The 10,296-nt window shown below is 36.6% G+C and overlaps 1 protein-coding gene across 1 annotated transcript; it reads left to right on the top strand.

The window, feature by feature from the left end:
* Positions 1-1,470: 1,470 nt before the first annotated feature.
* cnrip1b (cannabinoid receptor interacting protein 1b) lies at positions 1,471-8,155 on the top strand. Its single transcript, XM_055171228.2, has 3 exons — positions 1,471-1,791; positions 2,924-3,068; positions 6,866-8,155. The coding sequence occupies exons 1-3, from the start codon at positions 1,613-1,615 to the stop codon at positions 7,028-7,030; spliced, it is 489 nt and encodes a 162-aa protein (XP_055027203.2). The 5' UTR covers positions 1,471-1,612; the 3' UTR covers positions 7,031-8,155.
* The last annotated feature ends 2,141 nt before the right edge of the window (positions 8,156-10,296 follow it).

The raw sequence follows: 10,296 nt of genomic DNA, 5'->3' as shown, positions 1-10,296 counted from the left end.
TCTGTGGTTACAAACACCACATACTCGTAGTCATCCACACGGAAATTCAGCGCTACGTTTAGATCATCGTCGTTGTTCACAACCATAAAGGCTGAACGTCTAAAAGAAACGACATGTTTCAGTAAAGGGGAAACCCGCCCAATTGGAATTTTTTTAATCGAGGAGACTAGTTTTCCGTAGCGAGACAATGCTTGTGCTAATACAGCATCACTAATAAACGGCGGTACATTCGAGAGAGTTACTCTCTTGGACGGTAGTGAAAGTGGAAGAACTGAGGTAAAAACCCCGTCAATAACAACCCCCTTCTGAACTACCTCATTAGCTTTGTCAATTGAACTCAAAAATATAACAATGGCACTATTCATTCTTGAGGCAGACAGTATGTTCTCGTGCCCCACGACATCTCCCACAGCTAAACAACAGCTTTCAACATTTACTGTGGACGCCACTTTTACTCCATGTCGACGCGTGAGTGAGCTCAAAACGTGAGCCCCGGGAGCCGCCATGCTCCACGCTCACGCTAAAATAAACCACCCTCCCCGAAACAAAAACAACAAAACAAACCCCCCCAAAAAAGACAAATCAAGCCAAATCAAAAAGAAATCAAATCAAAAAGAACATTTACATAAAAAAGAAAAAAATACAAGGAAAAAAGTAAACTCAAAAAACGAGCCACCCGCTCACACCACGCTCTAACCACTCCCGAGAGAGAGAGAGAGAGAGAGAGAGAGATAACAAATACTGTACATATGTAGGTATAGAAAAGAATATAAAATGTAGGGTATAAAAAATTGTATCAGTTTACCTTTATTTTTCTTGTCATTTACTATCAGCAGAGAAGAGAAAAAATGTCACAGAGAAAATAAATAAAGTCTGTCACTCAAATTATTTTCAAAATATGAATGAACAAAGCCTGTTGGCTCATACAAAATAAAATCACCCTTTAACCAAAGTCTTTGTCGGACATTTTAACAAAAGAATGTTTCGACTACGACTGTCTTGGCGTCTCTTCTTGAAAATCGACCATGAACTCTCCATTTTAAGGTGCACTCGTTGGTTCTCAGGGCAGAATTACAAAAAAATAAACATATTTTACTGTCAACGTTGATGTAAACAGAGAAAAATAAATTAAATAAGTCATATCACTAACAATATGACATAAACGAAAATCAAGCCTTGCTATATAGGTAATTGGATTTCACAGACAGTCACAAATTGTTGCTTTTTACTGTCAACAAATGACATAACCACAATTTTACCACTGAAGGCGTTGTGGATCACCTGGTGGTTAAATGTAGGGGTAATAAATGAAAGGTTATAAGACAATAAGTGTTAATTCATTAACAACAAACATTGTTTAAGCCACTGAAATTTTCTAGAAAATGAGTGAAAAATGCACCTGATGCTAGTCATGCTACAGCGAACTGCTCTCTCTCTCTCTCTCTCTCTCTCTCTCTCTCTCTCTCTCTCTCTCATGAGATCTGTACGGATTACTGTAGGGCAGGCTATGTGTAGGGGATTATGGACGGCTACTCTGTGACTTTTGACATGGCAGTATCCAGCATTAGTAAAGGCTGATATCTGGATCGGTTTCCTTGCACCTGACCGCATTATGAGCAACATACCGCAACAAATTAAAATAAGCGTTTCCTTAAAAACGACTCCGAATAATGGAGCCGTTTACTTTAAAGCGGACGGCACGAGATTCGGTCAGAGCAGAACCATCAAATTATTAACCGGGACCAAATACAAGATTGACGTGATTGTTAAACCGGGAGCCGTCGAGGCGACGTGAGTATTATCTCTTCAGTATGAACAGGTTTCTCTGAACATTTTTGCATCCAGTCTGCGTTTAAATATCAAGGTCAGCTATATATAAAGGTCTGAAATAAAATAATACATAGGCTTGATACAACATCATCGTCCTGTAGCTCCACTGCTTGTTAGGCTACTGTATGATTTATTATATGACGCAATGCTGTCAGTGCTTATTTGCATGTTTGGTATTAACACGTCTTGCAACCATATACTAGCAGGGAAAGAAAAGCATAAAAATAGCTTTTCTCTGAGAAAAATGCATGAGTTTATTCTGCAGGATTGTGCATGTATCTCATGCATTGACAGATTACAGTAAAATCCACACACAGCAGATTAAGATTTCGACCGGCTGTTTCACTGACTGCAAGCACAACTCTGCACTGTTTTAATGCAACGTTTTAGGCTCACACAGCCATGGTTTTTGAGACATGGTTATGGACATGTGTTTTTAATTGTTTTATAGCATTGTAGTATTGTTTTGTTACACAAAGTTCATGCACTGCAAAAAATGACTTTCTTTTTGTATTGTTTTCAGCAAAAAATATAAAAAAAATCTTAAATGAAGATGTATTTACTTGATGAGCAAAAGGACCTAGAAAAATAAGTATAAATTAGTGCTAAAAACAAGCAAAAAAAAAAAAAAATTGCCAATGGAATAAGATACATTTTCTTGAAATAAGTTGACTTTTTCATAATCACTTAATTTAAGAAACGAAATTCTTCTTTCATTGGCAGACTGTTTTGCTTGTTTTAAGCACAAATTCCCATAAAGTTTATATTTTTTTCTTAAAACTAGACTTATTTTCCTATGTCATTTTGCTCATCAAGACAAAAGAATCATTAGATATTTTTACTGAAAACAAGACAAAGATACTAAGTAAGAAAGTATTTTTTTGCAGTGTGGGTTAATGTACAAATGTAGATTGAATGCACTTGTAAAAAATATACCATGTAGGTCACTTTGGGTAAAATGTTTTCCAAATGCAAACATGTACATTCTTATATGTACATTCTTACCTTTCCTCTGAAATGGCTGCTGTTCACTAAAGATATACTATACTTACAATAAAGTTATACTATTTGTGTGAATGTCTGGTTTCCTCAGATCTATGAGTGTTGGTGGGGTGACGTTTTCTCTGGAGCAGCAGTCCAAAGACCCCCAGTCTGTGGTATATACTGGAATGTATGACACTGAGGGAGTAACACACACCAAAAGTGGGGAAAGACAGCCTGTCCAGGTCAATATACAGGTGAGACTGTATAGTTTATAATAAATGCATTCCTGTTATTTCAGGAATGTGTATATCTCAATAACGGAAGCCGAGAGAAGTTGTGTACTATTATTTTGCTTGCTTCTTTTCTGGTGGTCACAACTTAATTTCTCGTGATTTCGAGCTAACAAAAGTTGTCTTCTCCACATCTCAACTTAATTTTCTCTGGAGATAACAAAATTGCATTTTTGTGATGTGATTAAAGCCTATCAGTCCCTCCATGCGATCACATGATTTAATGCATAATCAGCCAAAGTCCGCATATTTATGTAGAGGTCGCATTTTCCATGTGCAAAATATGCAGGGATTGCATGATATCATAATCCCCGCATTTTCGTAGCAAAAATCACATCTTCATATCTTAGCAGAAAAATGTTACATTTACCTCACACAAGCGCAGCCATGTCCACTGTTGCCATGACATCGTTATGAAGTGACGTGATTATGTGACGTGAACATCATTGAAAAGCTGCAAACAGTTTTTGCAAGTTCCCGCAATTTCATCGCATAAAAATCCTGCATATTCCATCGCATTTTTTACGAAAACGTGTCGAAAGATCAATGATTTTTGCCCACAACAATAACAAAAAAAAAACTCAGCATTTTTCTGGAAGAACTGGCTTATGTGTACTCGATAGAATGTGTTGTTTTGTTTGTAGACAGCAAAAGCATATTTTGCTAAATCAGGGATCAGGGATTCGCTCAAGATGTCAGTTTGACAATTTTGATAGTCATGAATTTAGACACCATCTCTAAAGTTAAACTTAATATAGACGGTTTCAGCAGTAACATAACATAAACAAGCGGTGTCCGTGGTCAACACGTAACTTCCGGTAAACTCCCCAAAGAATAAATAACAACAAAGTATTTAAACGTAGTTTATTTATATAACAAGCAAAATAAACAACACGTAGATTACCTAGGAAACCAAAACATTTGTTATTTTCGACACGGTATTTGTTCAAGAGATCAGTTTAGCAAATAGTCAGACCATTAAAAAAACTGAAGTTCAGATCCAGACGCGTATCGCGTCACCGCAGGTGCATCCGATGAAACGGTCTATAAACGTTTCTACTTTTAACAACATTTAAAATGGAATGACTTATAGTCGACACACCAAATGTGTTCATGTGGTTGTCAGCTATAATGCACATTTATAGCACATTTTATTTGTAAAAAATAAACTGTTAAATGTTATTGAAGATAAAAATGTGTGCATTATAACTTTGGAGATATTTCCAAAATTCACAAACATCAACCATCCAACATCATTTATTTATTAAGTCTATCAGCGATTATTAGCTACACTTTTGGTGACGGTGAAGACTCCAACTCATATGCATCAGCAGTCCACTTTAAAATACACAAAATATTATGGACAGGAAATTATGTTATGAGATTTTGATTAAGTCAGGATAATGAGAATTTTCTCATGATCTTTGATTAACAAAAGATAAGACGTGATCACGAGAAAACAACTTTTTCTTATCCCGAGATCATGAGAAAATTAAGTTGTGATCATGAGAAAACAACCAATTTTATGTTGAGATTATGAGAAATTAAGTCGTGATCAATAGTAAACAATTAAGCAAAAATAAAAGTACATGGCCTCGCTCAGCTTCCGTACTCTATTGATATGATGCAGATATAATTTTATCAGATTATGGCTCTGTTCCAAAATCAAAAAAGCTTATTAGTATTTTTAGTATAAACAGGAAATAGTATTATTAATATGTATTTATGTAGCATTTGAAAGCATCATCTGTGCTTTTGATAGAAGATTATTCTTAAAAGGGCTGTATGTAAGTATATAAATTTCTAACCGCTACTGACACCAGTGGCCGTTATAGAAACTGCAGCCAGTCTCATGCTCGTTCTCGGTGGGCACACTCATACGAGCACGACCACAACAACCAGAGTTGCTGTAGCAACCACAGACAGCTCATTGAGATTCACCAGCATGTTTACAAATGTAAGAAAAGTTACAGTATTGTAAGGTTATTTTTTGACAGACCATATTTTAGTAAAATGTTGCAGTGCTACTTTATATTTTCACAATCTATATATCACAATCTTAATGCACTCGTGCTCTGAATAAAGATAATTCATATAAGAAAGTAACTTTTGAAACGGTCCTGTGCTACATGCGATCGTCAGCATTACACCACAAAAACAATAAAATAATATATTACAAATGCCCTGTAACTATGTCTTAACTTTGCACTAAAAAGAAAGCCAGCTCGAGGTCTGTTTTCATACCCAGCGCTGACCGGAGCTCCCTCCAAGAATCAAATGCCAATCCGATGTTTAGTCTTGTCTTTGCCACGACGCCCGTCACGCTCTATTTTGGCCGCACTTTTTTTAAACTTACGAGGAGTTTCCGTGAGTGTCTGGATTGTGCTGAAAGTTGGTCGCTTCTTTCCGTCTACAGAGTCTATTTGAAACATGCTAGCGATTGCCGCTGTTTACTAATGGCTGACGTATGCGTCTATATGGAACGCCCAAGTATTTTGAATTTCACGCCAATTCGGACCCGACTCCTCCACACAGAAAAGAGCCTACAGGCTGATAGAGACAACCGTAGAGGACACTCAAGGTGTCATTCTTTCTATTACATTATGGTTGGCTCATAAATATACAAATGAAAACTCTATCTTAAAGATTTTTTTAAGTAATAACCTACATGTAGCCCCTTTAAAAGGACATTCCACTTCTTTTGAAAATATGCTTATTTCCAGCTCCCCTAGTGTTAAACATTTGATTCTTACCATTTTGGAATCCATTCAGCTGATCTCCAGGTCTGGCGGAACCACTTTTAGCATGGCTTGGCGCAGTCCGTTGAATGTGATTGGACCATGGGCACCGTGCTGGGAAGTAACCAAAGAGTTTTGATATTTTTCTTATTTAAAACTTCTGTAAGACTCTTCTGTAGTTGCATCGTGTGCTGGGACCGACAGAAAATTAAAAGTTGTGATTTTCTAAGCAGATATGGCTATGAACTATACTTTCATTCTGGTGTAATAATCAAGGACTTTGCTGCTGTAACATGGCTGCAGCAGGTGTAGTGATATTACGCAGTGCCCGAAAATAGTGCTCTGCTATTGAAAGATGCTCAGGGGACTATTTTTGGGCAGTGCATAATATCACTATGCCTGCTGCAGCCATGTTATGGCAGCAAAGTCCTTGATTATTACACCAGAATGAGAGTATAGTCCTAAACATATCTGCCTAGAAAATCACTACTTTTAATTTTCCGTTGGTCTTAGTACACGATGTAACTAGAGAAGTGTCAAGTTTTAAAAAAGAAAAATATCGAAACTCTTTGGTTATTTTTGAGCATGATGCTAATGGTCTAAGCAAATTCAATGGATGGTGCTAAGCTGTGCTAAAAGTGCTAGCGAAAGACCCGGAGCACTCTAATGTTTATCTGAATGATCTAACAAAAGAAACGTCTGCATTTTCATTCAGCACTGAAACTCAAAATTATAATTGTGTCGAGTCAACTTAATTTCGCTAAAACTTTATACAATACAGATTTTCAAACACAGACAAGTTTATAAATTATTTAAAGTGGCTTTAAGTAAATCACTTTGGTTATAATTGTATGTCTTGTAGAATCAAGTGGGAAGTGTTTTTAAATGTTGAACACTTTATACACTCCAGGGTCACAGGTTTTCCTTCATAGTGTATTAGTTTTATACCTGATTATTAGTGTGGCTTAAAACACGCACACTAAAAGTGCAAAAGTTTGAAAGTGTGATTTGTGTGCTTAACAGTTCGCTCAGGCCGGCCTTTTTGAGACTGTCTGGCAGGTCAAGTTCTACAACTACAACAAAAGAGAGCACTGCCAGTGGGGGAACAGCTTCAACAGTATTGAGTATGAGTGTAAACCAAATGACACGCACACCCTGATGTGGATAAATAAAGAACTTTTCCTGTAGAAAATATTACACATCTCCACGTGCAATGGTTGTGTGCATCCCAGCAAGTGCTGATGACCAACAGATGTCACAACTTGCACATCATTTCTACATTATGTGGTGACTCGTGCACATGATATATTGCTCATACTAAACCATGAATTCTTAATCATACAGATTTGTAAAACATTGACTGCTTATTTCCTATACATTGTGTTACTTGTAGCATATACTATGACACACATACTGTATGCAGAAAACAAAAAATGACGGAAACAAAAGGGATATTTTTGTAATAATACAGTTTAAGACATATTTTTGAACAGTAATGGTAATTAACATTCCAATGGATCCCGGATGTCTGTGAAACTGGGAAAGAAGACATTTTATTAAGGAAAAATGGCTGGGTTATTTTTTACCCGTGGTGGGTTAATATTGGACAGAACACACCGCTGGGTTAAAATTGACCCAATGCTGGGTTGGTTTAACCCAACTGCTGGGTTATCATTACACCATGGTTGCATAACAACATGGTAATTTTTAACCCAGCATGTGGTCTGTCCAATATTAACCCATTATGGGTCAAAAATAACCAGAAGAAGACCACACTACTGAATCAAATCCTTCTTTATAAAATACTCAATAAGGATGTATCTTTAGTCATGTGTTTATATAAAGTAACTTTTGAGTGTTGGATTTGATACAAAATGGTTGCACTTTATGATGTTTCTTGTGGTGTTGTCTATTGTTTGCCTACCTCTAAAAACCTTGTAAGGATGTTTACTCTAACAGAATTTAGAATAGAAGTTGTTATTCAAGGTAGCAAGTTTACAGTAATATTTTTACATGTAGGCTAAATGAAAACACTTCCGATGTTTTTTAATGGTGTTAAGTCATAAATATGCAATAATTGTGTATATTCAGTACAGTATAATTGTGTAAGTTAGTACACTTGTAAGCTTTTGTACGTTAGATGTGTTCGTATATTGATATTGTATTTTTCAGAATTGCAACATATAATGTATATGAAATCAACTAAATGTGATTCGGTCTTGGAAAACCATCACATAGTGAAATTTGACCATTTTAGGTTTTGATACCATATTAAAGTTGGGTTCAAGCACTTCAAATCTGATTCAGTTTCTTTTTATAGTTTGTCTGAAATAAAAGTTATTGCTATCTGAAGTCGGCTGAACACTGTGATTTTCACGAACAGAATTTAGAGAACAACAGGTTTAAAGGGAGGCAATGAAAACACTCAAGTATTACAAGTAAAAGTCAATTTACCGTGGTAAAAGACTTATTTTAGTCAATAAACATGTTGTTAAAGATAAAAATGGTCACTTTGACCCTAAGGAACAGCCATTACTTGGACAATGTTATATTATTATATTACCTGAACCTCATCATTTCACTTTATTGTAATTTACTGTCACTGAAGTTTTATGTGTTTCATGGGCACAGGCCCAGAGGCATTAGAGGAACTGCCCCCTAATCGTAGTCAAATTTTATTTAAGACAAAAACTGTGATGAGAACTTGATCACTGCCCTATACGTGAAGCACTCTCTTCAGCAGTATTTAACCTCAGGAAAGGAACTACTTTACATCTCTACAACGGTAACTTAAAAAAGATCTTTCAAATTTAAATCAGATCATTTTAAACATTATTACATTAAACGTAATAATATAAAACATAATAATATGAATCAAAATTATATTTCTAGTAAAACAACCCCAAAATAGCCCCCGTAATTCCTAAAGGGACAGTTCACCCAAAAATGATCTCATCCTCATATTGTTCTAAACCTGTACGAGTTTCTTTTTCTGATGAACACAAAATATATTTTAATAAATTATGGTAAGCACACAGCTGATTGTAACCATTGACTTCCATAGTAGGAACACAAATATTATGGAAGTACTGTGATAAAAAGTGATTCTCTCAGAGCCCTGACTACAGGCCCCCATCCAGCCAAGGGTCACTACACCCTTTTACAGGTGTGCTTTAGCATCCCAAAATTGTGCCCTGACACTCTAAAAATGTTGATTTATTTCACAGTATGTGCATGAATTTGTGTTCGCTTTAGTCCCTTTTAAATCTCTCATGAAAAACGGCAGCCCCATCTTTTAGTCTGCATTTTAGCCCCTTTTTAAGTTCATTTAGGTTCTGCAGCCAAGCACAGAGCAGAGTGAACGTCAAAGGTGAGTACATTAACTGATAGATGACATCTGCAGTTATGTAGTTCTTTAATATAAAAACAGTTTACATATGATGCAGGAGCAATACAAGATGCTTTCCTATCCACATAAAAAAGTCACACAGATGTTAAACACAGTGGAATACTGCATTAAAGTTAGTATAAAATCCAATCATATTATTAAAAATAATTATCCTCCTCTAATAAAAAACACTCGTGGCCAGAGAGACCATGGATGAATTTCAAAGTACGTTTTTGCACCCTTGAAGGGCACTGCGGGAAGGGGCAACGGATGCCGCATATAACTCTTGCTCCAGATAAAGAGAAGATAAAGTAGTTTTCATTGCTCCATTCTCCAAGTGCGCAACTTCCTGCACAGTCAAAAGCTCTGATCTTCGAGGGGAACCAGACCAATAAATACAGACGGGAAGTCTACTTTGGTTCATGTGTGTCCACCAATAAAAATATGGACGTAGTGTCCGTCGCCATCTTGGCCGTGCGTCACCGCCCATCACTCGCGGATATGCGAAAATGGGTAAAGATGTGGGTGAAGCTGAGATGGCTGGTTGCTGAAACCACACCCACCTAGCTCGACTCTAGTGACAGCAGTGGCAGTTCACCCAACACTCAAGTGACCACATACACCCTTTATTATGCAAAACTTTAAGGTTTAAGGGGGCGGTTTCCCGGACAAGGACTACAGGTAGACTAGTCCTAGACTAAAATAAATGTAAGAGCTGTCCAAACTGAAAACAACTTGCACTGACATATCTTAAAGTTCATCAGTGCCCTTTGTTTTGCCTCAAAATGCGCACAAGTAATGCTTTTAGTAAGGCATGTTTGTTCAAACTAGTTATATTAGGGGAGAGCGGGGTAAGATGCAGGCTTGTGCACAATTCAGAATTTCAGAATTGGCCTCCATTCAATTCATGAATTGGAATTTGAATTGAATTGACTCCGCCCTACAGGAAGTTGAATTGGAATTGGAATTGGAATGACAGGAAGTGGAATTAAATACATAGCAATTCAAAGAAATTCCACAAACAAAACAGAAATAATCTCACATACATTCAGTGTTAGGAAAGTTA

The sequence above is a fragment of the Misgurnus anguillicaudatus genome, chromosome 11 (genome assembly GCF_027580225.2).
Source record: "Misgurnus anguillicaudatus chromosome 11, ASM2758022v2, whole genome shotgun sequence".
Taxonomy (NCBI): Eukaryota; Metazoa; Chordata; class Actinopteri; order Cypriniformes; family Cobitidae; genus Misgurnus; species Misgurnus anguillicaudatus.
This window is presented reverse-complemented; position numbering and strand designations above follow the sequence as displayed.